The 21727-nt window shown below is 47.3% G+C and overlaps 1 protein-coding gene across 1 annotated transcript in view; it reads left to right on the top strand.

The window, feature by feature from the left end:
• GIPR (gastric inhibitory polypeptide receptor) overlaps positions 1 to 21727 on the top strand; it is a 30329-nt gene that overhangs the window by 7919 nt on the left and 683 nt on the right. The window contains exons 3-14 of the mRNA XM_006871471.1: positions 9317 to 9419; positions 9548 to 9644; positions 11407 to 11506; positions 11939 to 12046; positions 12609 to 12712; positions 13407 to 13510; positions 13644 to 13788; positions 18317 to 18476; positions 18685 to 18745; positions 18998 to 19067; positions 19194 to 19282; positions 19365 to 19503. Coding sequence (XP_006871533.1) covers positions 9317 to 9419; positions 9548 to 9644; positions 11407 to 11506; positions 11939 to 12046; positions 12609 to 12712; positions 13407 to 13510; positions 13644 to 13788; positions 18317 to 18476; positions 18685 to 18745; positions 18998 to 19067; positions 19194 to 19282; positions 19365 to 19503 — 1280 coding nt within the window. The remainder of the gene's footprint in view (positions 1 to 9316; positions 9420 to 9547; positions 9645 to 11406; positions 11507 to 11938; positions 12047 to 12608; positions 12713 to 13406; positions 13511 to 13643; positions 13789 to 18316; positions 18477 to 18684; positions 18746 to 18997; positions 19068 to 19193; positions 19283 to 19364; positions 19504 to 21727) is intronic.

Below are 21727 nucleotides of genomic sequence, written 5' to 3'. Positions count from 1 at the left end.
TCACCAGATGGGATACTCAGGAATCAAATGGGCTGTATCTGTGGAAAGAGATGGTAGAGAAGTTCAATGTCATCATTCAGAACAAGTTCAAGTTGAAGCTAAAGAAAATTAAAATAAGTCCACAGAATCAAAAGATGACTTTGAGTCTATCCAACCTAAGTTTAGAGACCATTTCAAGAACAGATTTGACACATTGAACATTAATGGGTAAAGACTGGACAAATTGTAGAACAACATTAAAGACACGATACATAAAGAAAGCACAAGATTATTAGAAAGAGAAAAGACCAAAATGGATGTCAGAAAAGACTCAGAAATTTGTTCTTGGATGTTTAATAGCTCAAGCAAATGAAAATAATAATGATAAAGTAAAAGAGTTGAAGAGAAGATTTCAAAGGGCAGCTCAAAAAAATAAAGTATTATAATGAAATGTGCAAACCCCTGGAGTTAGAAAATCAAAAGGGAAGAATACACTCAGCATTACTCCAGCTAAGAGAAATAAATACTCAAGCCTCAAGTTGAAATATTGAAGAGTTTTATGGGCAAAATATTAAAAAACACAGGAAGCATCAAAAAAAAAATAGAAGAAAAATAGTCACTGTGCCAAAAATAATTGGTGGTCATTCAACCATCTCAGAAGATAGCAGATGATCAAGAACCAATGTATTGAAAGAAGTCTGAGATGCACAGAATGCACTGGTCAAAAACAAGTCTCCAGAAATTGATGGAAAACCAATTGAAATGTTTCGACAAACTGATTCAGCACTGGAAGCACTCACTAGTCTATGCCAAGAAACCAGGACAACTGACTAGAAGAGATCCACATTCGTGTCCATCCCAAAGAACAGTGATCCAACAGAATGTAAAAATCATTGAACAATATTGTTAATATCATTTGCATTTAAAATTTTGCTGAATATAATTTTTTAATGCGTGTGGCAATACATTGACAGGAATGGACAGAAATTCAAGCTGGATTCAGAAGAAGATATAAAACAAGAGATATAATTACTGATGTCAGATGGATCTTGGCTGAAAGCAGAGAAAACAGGAAAGATATTCACCGTGATTTATTGACTATGGAAAGGTATCCAACTGTGTGGATCACAGCACATTATAGATAACCTTATGTAGAACTGAAAATCCAGAACACTTAGTTGCAGTCATAGGGAACCTGTACATATTCCAAGAGACAGTTGTTCAAACATAACAAGGGGATACTGTGTGGTTAGGATCAGGAAAGGTTTGCATCAGGGTTATATCCTTTTATCATACTTATTCAACTTGTATGTCGAGCAAATAATCCAAGAAACTGGACTGTATGAAGAAGACTACGGTATCAAGACTGGGGCAAGACTCATGAACAACCTGTATAATGCAAATGTCCACCTTGCTTCCTGAAAGTGAAGCGATCTTGAAGTATTTACTGATGAAGATCAAAGACTACAGTCTTCAGTATAGATTACAACTCAACATAAAACAAAATTCCTCACCGTTGGACGAACACACAACATAATGAAAAATGGACAAAATATTGAAGGCATCAAGGATTTCGTTTTATTTAGTTAGACTCACATTTCACTGCCCATGGAAGCAGCAATAAAGACATGAAACAATGTGTTGTATTGGGAAAATCTGCTGCAAAAGATCTCTTACTTAAAGTATTAAAATGCAGAGACAAACTTTTACTCAATCCACAATAAAAACCTTAAATCAATCAATAAAAGCAAAACGATAAAATAAAATGCAGAGACAATAGTTTGAAGACTAATATGCACCTTAGTATTTTCAGTCACCCCACATGGGGAAACTGGTGATGGGTTTGGTAGGGACTGAGTGAACAGTGTATTGGGGAGGGGGTGGAAGGATGGTGTTATCAGAGACTAAAATCAGAATGTTTGAGGCAAAGACTAGCGGATTCTAAAGGTGGGGCTCTCACACAGGAGGGATGTGTTGGCTCTGGGTGGGACCATAATGGGGGAGGGGAAGTGGTGGCTCCATGGTAGAACTCTCACCTTAACACGCCGGACCTGAGTTCTGTTTCCAACCAAAATGCACCTCATGAACAGTCATCTGTCAGTGGCATCTGAATGTTGCTAGGATCTGAACAGTTTTGAGCAGAGTTTCAGATAAAAAAGGATTATGAAGAAAGATCTGGCAGTCTGCTCCCCAAAATCAGCCAGTGAAAACTTAATGGATCACAAAGGTCTGGTCCTCAACTGATCCTGTGGATGGTGTAGGAGCGCACAGAATGTCTGTCCATTGTGCGTGGGACCACTGGGAGTCCAGGATCCAATCAACAGCAGCCAACATGTGAGCTTAGGCTGAGTTAGCAAAGTTTAGGGACTTGGGGAAGGGAGACCAGTTTGACCAGTATTTAGTAAGCAGGCCCTTTGTTATTTATTATCAGTGGGACAAGCAACTTATTTATGAGGCCAGGAATGGGAATCTGGAGGGTCTGGGTCTGGTCTTATTCTAGGTAAACAAGAGACATTATAGATCTTATCTAAGGCATATGTTGTTTTTGTTAAGTATTGTCAAGTAGGTTCTGACTCATGGCGACCCTATGTACGACAGAAGGAAACATGGCACCACCCTCACAATCATTACTATGTTTGAGCCTAATATTGCAGCTATGCACTCATCCATCTCGTTGAGGATCTTTCTCTTTTTTCCTTTACCAAGCATGATGGCCTTCCCCAGTGATTGGTCCCTTCTGATAACATGCCAATCGTATGTGAGATTAAGTGTCTCCATCCTGGCTTCTAAAGAGCATTCCAGCTGTACTTCTTCTAAGACAGGTGTGCTCATTCTTATATCGGTCTATGGTTGTTGTTGTTGTTGTTGTTACATGCCATCAAGTTGGTTGTGAACCATAGCGACCCTGTATAGGGTTTCTGAGAAGGGACTGGTGAGTTTGAACCGCTGACATTGCTGTTCAAATGGCTTTGCATTCCAGCACATTAACCCACAGCATCACACCTATAGTCTAGAGTATTCAGTATTCTTTGCCAACACCATAAATCAAATGCATCAACTCTTCTTCCATCTTCCTTATTCACTGTCCAATTTTCACATACATATAAGACGACAGAAATACTATGGCATGGGTCAGATACACTTAGTCCTCAAATTAGCATCATTTATGAATACCAAACTAAAAAAAAACACCCCAGTCACCATCAAGTCAATTTTGATTCATGACAACCTTATGTATGCAGTATAGAACTACACTCCATAGGGTTTTCACAAGCATCACTTATCAGAAGCAGACTGCCACGCCATTCTTCTGAGGCACCTTAAGATGGGTTTGAACCACTAACCTTTCAGTTAGCAGCTGAGTATACTATCCAAGAACTTTTTACAGTTGCAAGGATTAGGATTTATTTGGGGTGGGGAAACAGAGACTCAAGGTGAGAAACTAGATACCAAGGGACAGAGAATGACAGAGATGAATATGTGGGATTGGAGACATGGAGAAAGACAGAGTGTGCTGGAGAGAAGCTAAACAGAGATTGAGAGAAACGAGAACAAGAGACAGGACAGGACAGAGACTGTGAAGAGACAAAGGCATAGGCTGAGAGACAGAGAGAGACCCAGTGACTTAGGGGGTGGGGCACCTGGGGCAGGGCAGAAGTAAGGGCAGGTTTGTGCCTTAGGAGATTCCTTTGTTTATCTGTGCTGGCGGTGGAAAGAAGCAGGACTGGAGCAGACCAGAGGAGGATCCTGAACCAGAGCAGGCGCAAGAGGAAAGGGGAAACCAAACCAAACCTGCTGCCATTGAGTCCACTCCGACTTAGTGACCTATGTAGGTCACTATGCTCCTTTTCTAAGCTGTAAATCTTTATGGGAGCAGACACCCTCGTCTTGTGCCATATTCAAGAAACCTGAACCTTAAGGCAGCCTGCCATCCAGGATGCCAGAGAAGGGGCTACAGGGCTCACCGCCACCACAAGGGAGTAACAGGGACCCTCTGGGTTGAAACTCAGTGGCTCTTCCCAGGTTGGGGATGTTTGCTTGGAGATGGGGAAAGGGGGTGGCCGGAGCTGTTTGTGGAGCTCCTGATTGGAGCCTCCTTGCTGTCCTGCCCCCTATCCTGGTCTATGGGTCCCCAGAGCCCCCACCCCACCCCACCCAGCTTGAGATTATGTCAACACAGCCCAACTACTTTTGGCAGGACAATATTTGTCCTGAGGATCTGGGGAGGTCGCTATGGAGACATGGTCCACCAGACCCAGAGAGGCTGAAGGGAGTCGTGTCTCCAGCTCCTCTCTCTCTCTCTTGTTGTCTTTGAAAGGGATTATCCCCACATTTAGGTAGAAAGTTTACTTCTCGCTCTCCCAACTCTCTGGGATCCACATCACTCCTCCTTCTGAGTTTCACCTTCTGAGTGTCTACCTGTCTCTCTCTCTTACTTCCCCTCTGTCTCTGTCTCTGTCTCTCTCCTTCTCTATCTGACCGTCTCGGTTTCTCTGCCCCTTGGGTCTCATCTCTGTGGGCCTCCTTCTGTGTCTCTTGCTCTCTGGATTTCATCTTTGTGTTTGATTTTTCATGTCTCTAGGTCTCTGGGTTCATGTCTCTATCTCAGTCTGTCTTTGGGTCTCTGTCTCTGTGTCTCTCTCTAAATTCTCACAGTTTGGGATTTGTCTCTAGATTGCTTTCTATTTCTGTCTTTGGGTTCTTGTCTCTCTCTTCAATCTTATATATCTGTGTGTCTGTGTCTGTCTGCACCCATCTCTGGAGTGCTACCTCTCTCTGTGTCTCTATCTTTATGTCAGTTTCTCACACCATCTCCCAGGGTTTTCCTCTCTGCCTGCCTATCTCTGTCTCTCTCAGGGTCTCTATCATTCAGACAGCATCTCTCTGCAACATTGAATCTTAGGGGTCATCTCAGCCCCCATTTCTGGCCTTAGTCACCATGGGGTGCCTCCTCTCCCCATCTCTCTCTGCCTCATTTCTCTGTACCATCTGCCCACACTCCAGGCCCCCGCCTGCTCCCCACAGGCCCTGCTTGGCCATGCAGCCCCATGGGGGAAAACAAGGCCTTCCAGCTCCTTCCCAGTCTCAGCATGCTGCAAGGGGAGTGGGTGGAGGGACTGTATTAGGGATAAGATATCTAAGTCCCCTCATTGGTGGAGGAGGGGAGGGCAAGAGCCAGAGGGAGAGAAAGAGACAAAGAGACAGACACTCAGAAAGAAAATGGGAAAAGAGGAGAGAAAGGAGAAAGCTTAAAGACAGGCAAAAAGACTGATTAGGAGACAAAGAAATGAGTAGGGGGCTGGGCTATGCAGGGGGCAGGACAGAGACCCAGGCATCTACCTAGACCTACTTTCCTCTCCTGCACTCCACACCCACCCTCCACCTGGCCCTGTGTTTCCTCAAGGGATATAAGGGAGGGGTGAAGGATGCTGGGAGGTGATCATGGAAGGGGTGAAAAGGTCTGAGCCACAGCACCTTAAGGCCACCCTACGAATCGGGCTGTGAACCACAAGGTCAGCAGTTCGAAACTACCAGCTGTTCCGCGGGAGAAAGATGAGGCTTTCTGCTCCCGTAAAGATTTACAGCCTCGGAAACCCTGTACAGGGTCACTGTGAGTTGGAACTGACTCCACGGCACATAACAACAACAACAACTCATCTCCAAGTGTCTGGGTCTTGGTCATCTCTGTCCTCTGGGCTCGGCCTTTCTAGCCCCCTCACCCACCCCACGTCCATCTCTCTCCCAATCTCTTGATGGTTCAGTTTGCATCTTCTCTTAGCCCCTGCTTTCTCATCTTTAGTTTGTCTTTCTCTTGGTCTCTTTCTCTACCTCTCTTTCTATTTCTCTCTCTTTCCTTCCCTGGTGTCTTTTGTGGTTTTCATATTGATTTTTGCCTCTCAGTCTCTCGGTTTCTTCCCTCTTTCTCTTGCTCTTTCTCATAGCTGCTGTCTCTTTCGGTCCTTGTCTCTTTTCCTCTGGATCGCTGTTGGTACTTGGTTTCTTTTTCTCTCTCCTCATTTCAATCCCTCTTTACTACTTCCCTCTTCTTCCTGCTTTCCCCTCCCCCTTCTTCCTACTTTCCTCTCCACCCCACCCCTATCATTAGGACCTCAGCCACCCCACTAATCCATCATGTCACCCCCAGGCATCACCCAGGTCCTGGATCCTCTCTCCCTCATTCCTGCTCCCCAGAACCAGCAAGGTGGTCCCCAGACTCTCTTGTGGTCAAGGAGAGACCCCAAGGTGCTGGGCAATGTCACACCCCCTTTCCACTCCACTCCATGAACACAGCCTTTCCCAGGACCCAGAGGGCGCCAGGAATGTGGAGCAGAGAGCAAAGAGGCCATCAGCCAGAGGCCAGGAAGTGTGGACTCCCCCTCTATCCCCCAAACCTGGCTACCTTCCAGTCTTGGGGTACTAGCCCTCCAACCATCCCTTATTCACACCACCTTGCCTTTCTTGGAGCCTCTTCTGGGCCTCAGTTTCTCCTCTGAAAAATAGTCAGACTGGATCCTGCCTCCCCATCTCTTAGATCCCAGGGGAATTTGTGTTCATGAATGCTAATAGTATGATTAATGTGCACCAATTGATGGTTTGTGTTATAGAGACACAAGGGCGCTGAGAACTGGGACTCAGTTTCTGAAGCCTGCCCCTCTCACATACACATAATAGTACAAGGAAGAGACTAGACGTCGAGGTCCTAAGAAGGCGTGTGATTCAATAGTGACCATCACCCTGAGCCTGGGTCAGACTGGAGTTACTGTGTGACTGGGGGATAATGATAGTGCATAATTCTGGTAGCATAGTGGTTACGAATCGGGCTGCGAACCTCAAGGACAGCAGTTCGAAACTACTAGCTGCTCCTCAGGAGAAAAGATGAGGTTTTCTACTCCCATAATGATTTACAGCCTCGGAAACCTTATACAGAGTCACTGTGAGTCAGAACTGACTCCATGACACATAACCACCAACCTAAATATGACTATGTGTGACTATGGGGTGGAGAGATTATGGTGTGTGGTCATACACGGGTATGATTATGCAGCCATGGAATTGTGCTATGTAACTTCATGGGTGATGGACTTGATCGTGGAGTGTTGGGATGGTGGTGTTAACCCAGTTTAGGACCGTGTGCAGTTGTGTTGTGTTGGAGTCCAGATGTGTGAAACTGTATGTGACTGCATGATCAATGGTAGACTCATGATGTGGGTCCCCATGTGTAACTATATGTGATAGCCAAGTGTCCATGGGCTTGTGATGGAGACTTGTCTGTGTGTTTGGGAGATGTGACGGCGTGAAGGAGGGGGTCGGTGTGACAGTGTCATTCTGAGAGCTGTGACAGGGTGTGTCTGAGTGACAGCTGGACATGCATGTAGTCATGTGACTGCTCTGTGGAATCTATAGTGATGATGTGAAGTGTATGACATTATGTGAATATCAATAGGTATGTTGTGTGCAACATTGTGTGTGACCTTCGGGTTATGTCACTAAAGAACCAGTGGCTGTGTTGTTGTTAGGTGCCATCAAGTCGGTTCCAACTAATAGTGACCCAGTGTACATCAGAATGAAACACTGTCTGGTTCTACACCATCCTCACATCTGTTACTTCTGTTCCTGTGTTTGAGCCCATAGGTGCAACCTCTGTGTTAATCCATTTTCTTGAGAGTCTTCCTGTTTTTCACTGACCTTCTACTGTACCAAGTACCAAGTACGGTTTCCTTTTCTAGTAAATGGTTCCTTCTGATAACATTTCCGAAGTAGGTGAAACAAAGTCAGGTCATTCTCACTTTTCAGGAACATACTGGTTGTACTTCTTTTAAGATTCGTTCATTCTTCTGGTATTCCAAGGCATATTTAACCAACACCATAATTCAAAGGCATCATAATTCCAAATGACTTATGTTTATTTCATCAACAATTATTTCCTGACCCCCTGCACCGTCCCAAATCTGTTTTGGGCTATGCTGGGAACTCAGTGATGGCCAAGATGCCTGGGCATGTCCTGATGGGCACATAGGTAAGTGGGAGAGACAGGTGGTGGTTGTGATTGTGTGTATGTGTGTGCATAAGAGCATCACCAAGACGTTGTAGCTACCATTGCGTCATTGTAGGGAGTCCATAGCCCTGGAAGTGTGGTTGTGTGTCACTGTGTCAGCCCAGGTAGGGTGGGGTTGGGAGAGTGAGAGACATTAGCTCTCTGCATGTGATTGTGCGAATATACAACTGTGAATGTGTGGTTCTGTGAGTAATCTTGTCAGCTTCTGCCTTGATGCCTCTCTTGGTGGTTGTTACACTTTGTGTGTGTGAGTACTCTGTGACTTGGGGCTGTGGGTAGGAAGGACACTGTGCTTGGGGTGGGGGTGGGGGGTCCTCAGGATAATGACGACGTGACTGCTCTCCCTGAGGACGTGACTATGATACTCACACGCGATCGTCCCGCCCCGCCCCCGCCCCCTCCCACCACCCCAGGCTGCCAGCAGCTCCTGTCACCTCTTCCAGAGCCCAGCGAGGCAGTGGAGGCAGGAGCGACCACAGAGTCTGCAGCAGTTAACAGGTGAACAGGGACAGAGCTGGGGACAGGTAAATGTGCCCCCACCCTCCTTCAAGTCTCTGGGTCTCTCTCTGTCTCTCAGCCTATGTCTTTGTCTCTTTCTGTCTCTGACACAGTCTCTGTCCCGTCTTTCTCTACGTCTTTCAGTCTCTCTGTAGCGTTCTCTCTCTTTCCCACACGTCTCTCTCCATGTCTCTGTCGCCTCTTTGTCTCCTAGCCCACATATTTGTCTCTGTCTTTCTCTGTCCCTTGGTCTCTAGTCTCTCGCTGTGTGTTTCTGTTCCGCGGTGTGTCTCTAGTCGTTGTATCTCTTTATCGTGTTTCTCTGACTCCGTGTACGTCTTTCTGGGGTTCGGACATCTTCTCGACTCTCCCTGAAGGGTGACTGAAAGAGGGGCGGCGATTCAGGACTGGACATTTCTAGGTATGAAGCCCCTGCAGACGGAAATTCAGGGTCTGAGGCCTCCCTAGTCCCTAAGGATTTGGATCTGCCGTCCCGTAGATCCTGGACTTTTTCCACTGCGGGGGTGGGGGGAGTATATTAGAGGGTCAGTTCCTATCTGCCATGCGAATCCTCCAAGACTGGGAACTCCATTGAGGGTTTCTAGTCCCCCTCTGGGCTTAGCTGACAGTTTCTATTACTCCTTCTTCTCCAAGGCGGTCCCCAGGTTCCCCAGAGTCTCTGGGTCTAGACTTTGGTTGATACTAGCGCTTCCGCCCAGCGTTGCTCTAGAGCAACCCACCCCCTCTGCAAACACCCTCTCCCTTCCTCCACCGCTGCCCCAGCAACATATTGGAGGCGGGTCCAGCCGTCACGTTTCGGAGGCTTGGCCACGCCCACTCCTCACACCTTCCACGCCCTCTTCCTCCGAGCACTTGGGAGACCCAGGTATGAGTGGTGTGGGCGCCGCAGCTCCAGTGTTGAAATGCATGAGTCCGGGAGGGAAGTGGGGGCCTGACTGCCCTGGGACCCTCCAGGCCGGACCTTCCTCTCATGACCCGACCCTTCGCCCACAGATGCTTGGCCGCAGGAGCGATGCGTAGCCTTCGATCTCTGCGGCTGCTGTTACTGCTCTTGCTCTCGCTGTGGGGGCCAATGCCTCAGAGGGTGGAGGTGAGGACCCCTGAACCACGGGAGTTCAAGGCTTGAGGGGAGGTTTGGGGACGGTTTTAAGTCTTCCTCTGTCTCAAAACAGAACTTTCAGATTGCCCCGTTGACCCAGATTCAAGTTTCCAGACTTCCCCGACCCTAAACCCACTGCCGTGAAGTCGGTTCCGATTCAAAACGACTCTTAGAACAGAGTTGAACTATCCCCATAGGACTTCAGTCTATCTTTACGCGAGCAGACAGCCTCATCTTTCTCCCATGGAGCGGCTGGTGGGTTCGAAACACTGACCTTGAGGTTAGCAACCCATTGGTCAAATCACTGCGCCACCAGGACACCTCCCCCGCATTGTTGTTGTTGTTAAGTGCCGCTGAATCGGTTCCGACACAAAGCGACCACTGGATAGGGTTTCCAAGGAGCTGCTAGTTTGAACCGCCGACCTTGTGGTCCAAACCGACCTTGCGGTCCAATGCTTTATCCCACAGCGCCACTCCAGGAATCCTCCTTCCTTATTTTCTTAATAGTTTCCAGTCCTCACCCAGAAACCCCTCTTGTAGTTTCTTAGCACTCTCCCCCCAAATCCTCCAACCAACCATGTCTTTGATTTGTCTTAATACACTTAAAGCAGTGCTGGTGTGGCGCTGTGTGTTCATACGCTGGACTGCATAATAGGTTTGAACCGCAAGGTCGGTGTTTCAAACTCACCTCCGAAACCCCATACAGGGTTGCTATGGGTTGTAACCGACTCCAGGGGACATAACCACCATATACATATACATATTCATAAGGAGCTCTGGTAGCGTAGTGGTTACGGGCTGTGAACCACAACGTCAGCAGTTCGAAAGTACCAGCTGCTCTGCGGAAGAAAGATGAGGCTTTCTGCTCCCGTAAAGATTTACAACCTCGGAAACCCTGTACAGGGTCGCTATGAGTCGGAACCGACTCCATCACGGCACATAACAACAACAACATACATATACATAAACATACATATACATCGAGTCCTGATGTAGCGCTGTGGGCTAATTCGTCAGACTGCAAAGTCGTTTGAACCACAAGATCGGTGGTTCAAGCTCATCAGCTGCTCCTTGGAAACCCTATACAGGGTCGCTATGGGTCGGAATCGACTCGACGGCTCTTAACAACAACAACAATGCATATACATATATATGGTCGCTATGAGTTGGAACAATACACTTAAAAAACAAAACAAAAAACTCTGTATTATGAATTGGGTGAAGTTTACAGAGCAAATCAGTTTTCCATTGGGTTATACTTACACATCTTGTTTCATATCATTGATTGCAATCCCCACAATATAGACTTTTTTTTCTCATCCAATTTAAGGTTTACAGAAAAATTGTGCAGAAAGTAGAGAGAGTCCCCATGGGCTCCCTCTCCGCCTCTGCCCTGCAATCTCTCCTGTTATTAACACCATGCATTCCTGTGGTCCACTTATTACAATTGATAATATAGTATTCCAAGCTCAAATCTATAGTTTACATTAGTGTTTCCTCTTTGTGGTGCACAGTGATGGGAATTGACAAATACATGATGTCATGTGTCCACCATTGCAGTCTCCCACAGAACAGCGTCACCACCCTAAAATTACCCCATGTTCTCTCTGCCTAGTCATCCCTCCCCTTTCCCCCTTTCCCCCTTGCAATCACTAACCTCCCCTGCGAATTTCAGGTAGCGTCCCCAAGGCCCGTTGTTACCTGGGAAGGGGGTCGTTCTGGAGGTGTGTCCTCTTTTCTCTCCTCTCCGTAGACAGGCTCCGAAGGTCAGACGGCTGGGGAGCTGTACCAGCGCTGGGAAAAGTACCGCAGGGAATGCCAACAGACCTTGGAGGCGGTGACGGCCCCCTTAGGTGAGACAGGACGGCTAGTGGCAGAGGGTGGGGCTCAAGGCTGAGGACAGGCCTTAAGGAGAACCCAGGATTGCCAGGGGGAGCTAGGAAAGAGGCTTGAAAGAGGAGACATCTATAATAGAAGTGGGCTAGGTAGATGGGCCGAACCAAGAACCGAATACGGTGGCAACTGGGGCAGACCCTATTAGTGGTATAAAGTCAGGGAGAATGAAGCTTGAAGTGAGCGGAGTCTTGGGCGGGGCCTGTGACAAGCTCAGTGGGAGGAGTCCAGAATGGGGCTCGGAAAGTGGGCGGAGCCTTGTAGCACTTGGACCAGACCAGTTCTAGGTAGGTGGGGTTAGGGTGGGACTTGTGAGGGAAAAGGTAAGCTGGTGCTGGACCAGCGCGGAGCTCTAGGTCCACGTGGAGTCTGCCTACCACGCCTATCACCAGGCCTCGCCTGTAACGGGTCCTTTGATATGTACGCCTGCTGGGAATATGCTGCACCCAACGCCACTGCCAGAGCCTCCTGCCCCTGGTACCTGCCCTGGCACCAGAAAGGTGAGGCGCCCCGGGGCCCAGCCTCTCCCCAGACACAAAAACCCTTGATACTCCTACATGTTTTTCTCTTTCCAACCCTGACTGGAGACTCTGACCCTGGGCACCACATATCCCTTCTTTGTCTCCCTATCGCTCTGAGGATGAGATTCTTATTTTCTCTCTTTTTCGTAATTCTGCCCACTCTCAGGGCATCTTGGTCTTCCTGACCTCTGTGTCCCTTAGTAGCTGTGTGGCCATGGACAAATTATTCAATTTTATTGTCTGCAAGATGAGGCTAATGATAGTACCAATTTCATAGGCTTGTTATGAATCTTAAATTAATATAGATTAATACCTTGGGAGAAAGATGAGACTTTCTGCTCCCATAAAGATTTACAGCCTCGAAAACCCTATACCGGGTCTCTGTGAGTGGGAACAGACTTGTCAGCACACAACTACCACCATCATTGTGCTACATGAGTTTGTTGTCATCAGCATCACTTTGGCTGTCTCTCTTTGCCTTTGTCTCACAATGTGTCTTTCTGTCTGTGTCTGTGTCTCTTCCCTTCCCTTGTTTCCACAGTGGCCACGGGCTTTGTTCTCCGTCAATGTGGTAGTGATGGCCAATGGGGACCTTGGAGGGACCATTCCCAGTGTGAGAACCCAGAGAGGAATGGCGCCTTCCAGGTGTGAAGATGTTGGGAGTGGGTGTGGGTTAGGATGACCAGGAGATGAAAAAGGAAACAGTACTCTTAGACCAAGCCTGAAATCCTTTTTTACTGTTTAGGTCTCTGGTTTTCAAGTAACAGAAATTCAACACAAATTTGGTTAAAGGAGAAAAAAAGAGAAACATATTGGCTTCTGTCATTGAAAATTATAAGGGTACAGCTTCAGGCACAGCTGGATCTAGGTGCTCACATTGTGTGGTTGGGACTCTTTCTGCGTCTCACCCATATATATTATGTCTGGTTTCCTGAGTACTGGCTGGCCTTATCTTTTCTATGGAGTGGCAGAGGTGGCTCCATTAGCACCAGGCATCAAGTCAGCAACACAATGGAAAGATCAAATTTCATTCTCAATAGATCCAACTTAATGTCCCAGAACTGGCTCTCATTGGTTCAATTTGGGTCATATGCCCACTCTGAACGCATCACTGTGGGAGGGGATGTTAAATAGAAAATTCTGATTCGCTGGAGTGCACCCCATGCCCATCCCTGGAACTGAGAGGTAGAGCGAGCCCACTCAAAAAAAGATTCCCCATGATAAAAAAAAAAATGGGTTGCTGCCAGGATAAAGACCCCCCTCTCCTGCTAAGGGAAAGAGCTGAATGTTGTTCCCAAGTTCCCCTCACCTTGCCTCCCACCCTTCTCCCCACTGCCAGGACCAGAGGCTGGTCTTGGAGCGATTGCAGCTTGTGTATACTGTTGGCTACTCCCTGTCTCTTGCCACACTTCTGTTAGCTTTGCTCCTCTTGAGTGTCTTCAGGTAAGGCTCCCAATTTAATTCGCCCAGAAAGATGGGGTGGTCAGGCTCTACCACTGGGGGTTCTATGGGAAGAGCAGGGGTGGTTTATATGTCTGAAAACAGATCTCCCCAGTCTACTTCCCAAATCCCCCAGGAGGCTGCGCTGCACTAGGAACTACATCCACATCAATCTGTTCACCTCGTTCATGCTGCGGGCAGCAGCCATCCTCACCCGAGACCGGCTGCTGCCCCCACCTGGCCCATATCCTGGGGACCAGCTCGGGACCCTCAGGAGCCAGGTGAGCATGATCCCACAGCTCACACAAATGGAAATCAGACTACTTTGGGTGAACCAGGAACTTTCCAATCCACTTACTACCTCCTACACTCTAGAAGTTAGCTCTTTTCCTGGCTGTTAGCCTGGTTGTTGTTGTTATGTGCCTTCGAGTTTGTACCCACCCATAGCGACATATGAAGACATCAAGAAGGGTTTTTCAGAAGGAGATATCCAGCTCTGTGAGAAAAAGGTACCACATGCGTTTATTCTCTCTCATAGCTAGGCAATGGCCGAGATGGCAGCTGATTGGCTGAAGGATGACGTGTCCAAAATATAAATACTGATGCAAGGGAACAGGCATCTACAGCCAGAACGTACAGTCAGTGGTTTTACTATACTTGATAAATGCATGTTTAATTTTACTGTTTGATATTACAAAAGAAAAAAAGTGAGAACCTCTCGGTTTAAAAAAACAACAGCTCCCCACAAAAGTTGAAGTAAACACAATTGATGAATCATTCCATAGGCTTAACAAGACATTTTCTAAGATTCAAGGAATACAGTGATCATTTCTAAATAATGTATCTTATGTTCATATGAAGGAGCTCTGGTAGCGTAGTGGTTACAAATTGAGCTGGGAACCTCAAGGTCAGCAGTTCGAAACTACCAGCTGTTCCGTGGGAGAAAGATGACGCTTTCTGCTCCCGTAAAGATTTACAGCCTCGGAAATCCTGTACAGGGTCACTATGAGTTGGAACCGACTCCACAGCATCTCATAACAACAAACATTGGGTTTCTGAGGAGCAGCTGGTGAGCCTGAACCGCTGACCTAATGGTTCAAGCTGACTTTGCAGTCCAAGGAATGCATCAACCCACAGTGCCACAGCTGGCCAGCTCACAATTTACACTGTGCCACAGCTGGCCAGCTCACAATTTACACTGAAGTTCAGGGTCTAAAACAGAGCCTGGAAAAGTGGGCAAGGTTTTGAGGGATGGGACTTGATGGTGGCCAGCGGCCTCTGGAGGGAGACATTTTCACAAGCCAAGAGAAGACTGAATGGCTCTTTGCACCTAATTACTATGTGTTTGTTGTTGTTAAGTACCTTCCAGTAGGTTCATAGCAACCGTGTATAGGGTGTCCAAGGAGCGGCTGGTGAGTTTGAACTGCCAACCTTGTGGTTCAAACCGACCTTTAGGTCCCGTGCTTTATCCCACAGCGCCACACCAGGATTCCAATTACTATGTGTGGACAGGATTTATATTATTATAACATGTGCGTTTTTACCACAAGCCATGCAGTTCGATTTCCGAGTTATTCCTCCCCATCTCACCCTCCAGTTTCTTGAACATGGTAACTTCACATCTTGGATTTTGATCGAATGTGCTGTTAAGTGTCAAACTCAAAATATTTGGCAGTGCCTACATAATACTGTCAAAACTAGTGTGCTTTCTGTGAAGTCATTTTCTGTCACTCTTTTTGTAGTATAGTGGAGTCCTGGTGTGGCACTGTAGGTCACTTTGAACCACAAGGTTCTCCTCGGAAAAGGTCACTGTGAGTCAGAACCGACTCAATGGCACTTCACAATGACAACAAGAGTGCTGCTTGGTTAAAAATTGCTGTGTTATTTTTTCTCTTAGACAAATAGTAAATCCTTCCATTATAACTAGACTTTGTGAAGTAAGACAGCCGAGTTTGGGATTCTTAATTCTTAGTAACATCAGCATGTGGATATTTTTCAAATGGCCAAAAAAGTTTTTAAATTGTTCATTCAGAAATATCTGGCACTTCTTTGTTGCCAAAAGGAATGCTGGTGGCGTTGTAGGATAAACATTGGACTGCTAACAGCAAGGTCAGCAGTTCAAACCCACCAGCTGATCAGAAGAAGAAAGAAGCAGCTTTCTGCCCCTATAAATATTTACAGTCCTGGCAACCCTATGCAGCACGGATGGGGAACCTTTTTTTTTATTATTATTTTAAGTAACATAATCCATGGACCATGCAAAATTACCAAATTAAAAATTAGCAACTCGAAACTACCAGCAAATTAAAAATTAGCAACTGCTATAGCAACTCGAAACTACCAGCAGTTCTGAGGGAGAAAGATGAGGCTTTCTGCTCCCGTAAAGATTTGCAGCCTCGGAAACCCTGTGCAGGGTCACTATGAGTTGGAACCGACTCCATAGTACTTAACAACAACAATGAACAGGGTTACTGTGAGTCAGAACCACCACCACCACCACCTCCATACTTGGTGAAACGTTTCATTAAGTCGGAAGGAGTCCTGGTGTGGCGCTGTGGGTTAATGCACCAGATTGCAAAGCCATTTGATATGCAATGTCCGGCGGTTCAAGCTCACCAGCTACTCCTCAGAAACCCTATACAGGGTTGCTATGGGTCAGGATCGACTCGATGGCACTTAACAACAACAACAAAGCAGTGCAGGATAATGCAGTTGATCGCAAGTTTGGCTTGAACCACAAGGTTGGCAGTTCAAACGTATTAGCCATTTCTTGGAAACCCTATACAGGGTTGCTATGAGTCGGAACTGACTTGATGGTATTTAACAATAACAACATATAGCCCGCAGACTGAATGTTAGCCACCTTTGCTGTACAGGGTCGCTATGAGTCAGAACCAACTCAATGATACACAACAAGGTGGTCTCTTCCTGTGACAACTGACAGTTTCGGAAATCCTATATAGGATAGTTGTGAGTGGGAATGGCCTAGATAGCAGGGCTGGGGTTTTATTCCCCCTACTATCAGTGAGGGCAGTTGTGGTTTTAGGGTGGAATTCCCACCTTCCATTTGGGAGACCTGGATTTGATTCCTAGACAATGCACCCATCAGTCAGTAGAGCTGTGCATTGGTATGATGCCGAACAATTTTCACTAAAACTTCCAGACTTAGAGAGACTATGAAGAAAGGCTTGGTGATCAACATATGAAAATCAGCCAATAAAAATCCTACTGAGCCACAATTGTCTAACCACATTGTGCATGTGGTCTCTGGGAATTGGGGACTGATTCCTTGACCACCAACAATACTTTATCAATACTTTATCCCTGTGTTGTTTTTGTTAAGTACTGTCAACTGGGTTCTGACTTAAAGAGACCCTGTATAGGATTTCCCAGGCTGTAAATCCTTGGGGGAGTGGAAAGCATCATCTTCCTTTCATGGAGTGACTGGTGGGCTCACACTGCTGGACCTTGTGTTTCGCATTCCAGTGCTTATCCAAACAAACTTGGGAAGGCACCCTCCCAACTCAACCCCCCTCTCCCCGTCCCTGAATTCTCCCACTTATCAGTGAACTAACTCCTTCTCTCCACTAACTTCTCTACTGGAATCCATTTCTGCTCCCTTACTATTTCATCCATCTTTGAACTTTTCCACCAATGAGAATTCACATGCTGGAGGTGAGTCGGGACAGGATGGGAAAAAGCATAGGATCATTATTATCAGGAGGGACCAGTCCCTGGAGAAGGACATCATATTTCGTAAAGTGGAGGGTCAGAGAAATAGAGGAAGACCCCCAACTAGTTGAATTGGCATAATGGCAGCAGCAATTGTGAGGATGGCTCAGGAACTGGGCAGTGTTTCATTATCCTGTTCATAGTTCAAACCCACTAGCTGCTTTGGGAAACCCTATACAGGGTCACCCACTATGAGCTGAACCAACTCAACAGCACACAACACCAAGTGCTGCTTGGAGAAAGAGTGGAGAGATTAAAGGTTAGGGCAGAAGTATCTACCGGATTGGGAGATTTAAGTAATTTTTATTGCTTCTAGGCAATAGGGTGTGAGAGATTGATTATACACGCTGAAATGGTATTGTAATGAGATGGAGAAATCTGTCTGATGGCAAAATGGGGGCCATATGGCTCTGTAGGATAAGCACTGACTGCTAACCACAAGGTTGGCAATTCAAATCTACCAGGCGCTCCTTGGAAACCCTAAACAAGGTCACTGTGAGTTGGAACCAGTTAACAGTTGTTACCAAGTCATGGGATATTGTCGCTGTGAAGTGCCTTCCAGTGGGCTCGGACTCATAGCAACCCTGTATAGGGTTTCCAAGGAGTGGCTGGTGGGTTTGAACTGCTGACCTATGGTTAGCAGTCCAGTGCTTATCCCACAGTCCACCAGGAGAGCCCATATGCTGGCAGGAGAGGGTGCTGGGATGAGAAACCTTCTGAGAGGTAAAGTAGATTTCACTTCATAAAAGGAGCTGGGGTGGGAGAGATCATATTTTGGGGAACTTGGGGGAAACTCAAGCAAGATGGAAGATAACGGCTGACTTTTCAGAAGTAGATCACCAGGCCTTTCTTCTGAGGTACCACTGGATAGATGGAACTTCCAAAGTTTTTTTTTAACAACTATGCATATTAACGTTTGCACCACCCAGGGACCCCAGAGTGAGAGAAATTAACCCTAAATAGCATTCCTTGATGATGTAGAGTAGGAAGAAACCACTTGATAGAGACAGATGATGTTGGAAGAGGGGACCCTTGGAGGCCCTGACTGCGCCTCCTCTTCTCCTGCCGCCCCTCTAGGCTCTAGTCATTTGCCGCACCGCCCAGATCGTGACCCAGTACTGCGTGGGCGCTAACTACACGTGGCTGCTGGTGGAAGGCGTTTACCTGCATAGCCTCCTAGTGCTCGTGGGAGGCTCCGAGGGGGACCACTTTCGTTACTATCTGTTCTTCGGTTGGGGTGAGCCCTGACCCCGTCCTCCCAGCCCAGCCCAGCGCGCCTCTGCCCGCCCCTATCACCCTGCTGGTTGATGTCAGGGAGTGTCCCCTCTCCAGGCTTGTCCTCCCCACCGCGGCTGGGGCTTTTTGCGGGTTTTGGGCCGGGCGGGGCCCGTGTGTGCGCTGACAGCTGCGGCGGGGTTGGGGGGCGGGGGTCGGGGTCTGCACAGGGGCCCCCGTGCTTTTCGTCATTCCCTGGGTGATCGTCAGGTACCTGTACGAGAACACACAGTGAGTTGTGGGGCCTGGGAAGTGGGTACAGCTTTGAGGGTTGGGGCGTGATGGCGACCTGGGGCCTGGAGGGAGCATGGGCGGGGTCTAAAGGATTAGGGTGCTTGGAAAGTTTGCAGACTAGTCATGGGCGGGGCTTACAAGAAAGCGGGAGTGGGTTTAAGAACGATGGGCGTGGCCTGATTAGTAAATTTGCATGAGTCTGTGCGTGTTTGGACTTGTCTGTCTCAGCTCTTCCCACCGGTCTCCCAGGTGCTGGGAGCGAAACGGTAACAAAGCCATTTGGTGGATCATCCGCACCCCGATCCTCGTGACCATCTTGGTACAGTCGGCCCTGCCTCTTCCAGCTAGTCCTCCGGGATTTCTCCCTCTGGAAGCGTTAGCCCTCTTTCCTCACCCATCCCCTAGGAAGGGGTGGGATGGGCTCAGCCTGTCTCTCTCCTCGCAGATTAATTTCCTCATCTTTATCCGCATTCTTGGCATCCTGGTGTCTAAGCTGAAAACGCGGCAGATGCGCTGTCCTGACTACCGACTGAGGTGCAAACCCGGGCTGGGGCGGAAGGGCACAGGGTATGATGATGGGCGGGACGAGAGGCCACAGCTACCCTCTATTCCCCAGGCTGGCGCGCTCCACGTTGACACTGGTGCCCCTGCTGGGCATCCACGAGGTGGTGTTTGCTCCCGTGACGGAGGAACAGGCCCGGGGCACCCTGCGCTTTGCCAAACTCAGCTTTGAAATCTTCCTTAGCTCCTTCCAGGTGCTGGGATGGGGGTGCAGGGGTGCTAAATCCTTTAACCCGTCTCCACAGTCATCCTTGGGCCCAGGCACTGAGTGGGGTATAAAGGCCGAATTTCATCATTCATTCCATTCACAGATCTAGGACTCCAAGGCCAGACAGCTAAGGAGTCTGTCACTTCTCAGCTGCTCCTTCCAAGTAGAAAGAAATGTCTTCCCTTTAAGGTGGGGACTAGGGTGAAGCAAGCAGGTGGCTGTTGTTGTTAATGACCACTGAGGTGCTAACAAGTGATGGTGACCCTAAGTGTTACAAAGTAGAGCTGAGTGCCCTAGGGTTTTCCCAGCACACAGGGTTGACATGGCAACTAAAAACAATAATCATCATGAAAGTTAGTTGCCAGGTCTTTTCTTCTGCAGTACCACGGGGTGAATTCAAACTGCCGAGCATTTAACTGTTTGTGCTACTCAGGGAGAGACCTAGCAGGTGCCCAAGAAGCAAAATTTAAGAAGGTAGAATTTCTGTGGGGTGATGAAAACATTTTGGAAAATAAGTGATTAAGGTTATAAGTGGCATGAGTCCCACTGGACTGTACACTTGAAAATTGTTCAAATGGCATATTTTATGTTGTGCATATTTTAACACACACACATGCACACTTTGAAGGAGGCATTCATTCCAAAATCTAAGGTCAGCCCTGCACTTGCTTGCCTCATGGGAGTTCAGACTCTGCTTTATCTTGCTGGGCCTCAGTTTCCTGGCCTGTAAAGTGGGGATAATACCAATATCACCTCACAAGATTGTTCATTTATTCAGCAAATATTTATTGAGCACTTACTATGTGCTATGTGTGCTAAGGAGTCCTGGTGTAAGCACTGGACTGCAAGGTCAGTTTAAATTGCAAGGTTAGCGGTTCAAACCCACCAGCCACTCCTTGGAAATCCTATACAGGGTCATTATGAACTGGAACCTACTAAAAGGCACTTAACAACAACATGTGCTAAAAACACTTCTTAGCTGAGTGTGAAGGTTCAACCAATAACCAAATGGATCAGCATCTCTCCCTGCCCTCTAGTGGCAGAGCCAGACAGTACATGTACCAGGTTTTATGCAAATAACGTACACATTATGCACAATCTCTGAAACCTGTGGTTTCCATGCCAGCTTTGCATGTGAGTGCATTATTTACAGAAGTGTATTATGTGTGTTGTTGTTGTTGTTGTTAAGTGCCATTGAATTGGTTCTGACTCATAGCAACCTTGTATAGGGTTTCTGAGGAACAGCTAATGAGTTTCAATTGTCGACCTTGCAGTTAAAACAGACCTTGTGGTCCAGTGCATTATCCTATAGTGCCATACCAGGACTTTGGACAGTAATAATAGAATTGGGTGTCCCTGAGTATTACAAATGGTTAAGTACGCAGCTACTAACTGAAAGGTTGGCGGTTCGAGTCCATCCGGAGGCACCTTGGAAGAAAGGCTTGGTGATCTACTTCTGAAAGGCCACAGCCATCGAAAACCCCTATGGAGCACAGTTGTACTCTGAATCGACCCCACACCTATGGAAAAGAACAGATAAATACAGCTTCTTACATGTTAGTAACGTTGTTCTTCTTAAGGGCCATCGAGTCAATTCTGACTCATAGTGACCCCATGTGACACCGTCAAACTGCCCCATAGGGTTTTCTTGGCTGTAATCTTTAAGGATTATAGTACTAGGTCTTTCTCCAAAAGAGTGACTTCTTGTTGTTGTTAAGTGCCATCGAGTCGATTCTGACCCATAGCGCCCCTGTATAGGGTTTCTAAGGAGCAGCTAGTGAGCTTGAACCGCTGACCTTGCAGTTCAAATGGCTTTGCAATCTGGCTCATTAACCCACAGCGCATACCAGGACTCCAAAAGAGTGACTGGGTGGGCTCAAATGGCCAAACTTTTGGTTAGCTTATTGTTGTTAAGGGCCATCGAGTCATTTCCAACTCTCAGCGACTCTGTATAGGTTTTCCGAGGAGCGGCTGGTGAGTTTGAACCATGTTTTATTCAGCAGCAACACACCAGACTGCTTAGGGGTGCCTTATATTAATAATAGTTTAATGAATTACCACAACCACCACGCTATTATTACCCTCACTTTCAAGATGAGGAAACTGAGGCAGAGAGGGGCTAAGCATCTTGCTGAAGTGGGGTAGCAGGCTTCACAGCCCAGCAGTCTCTCTCCAGCGTCTCCATCTCTTAACCCCCACACTATGGTCTG

Source organism: Chrysochloris asiatica, unplaced genomic scaffold (genome assembly GCF_000296735.1).
Source record: "Chrysochloris asiatica unplaced genomic scaffold, ChrAsi1.0 scaffold00168, whole genome shotgun sequence".
NCBI classification, from domain to species: domain Eukaryota; kingdom Metazoa; phylum Chordata; class Mammalia; order Afrosoricida; family Chrysochloridae; genus Chrysochloris; species Chrysochloris asiatica.
This window is presented reverse-complemented; position numbering and strand designations above follow the sequence as displayed.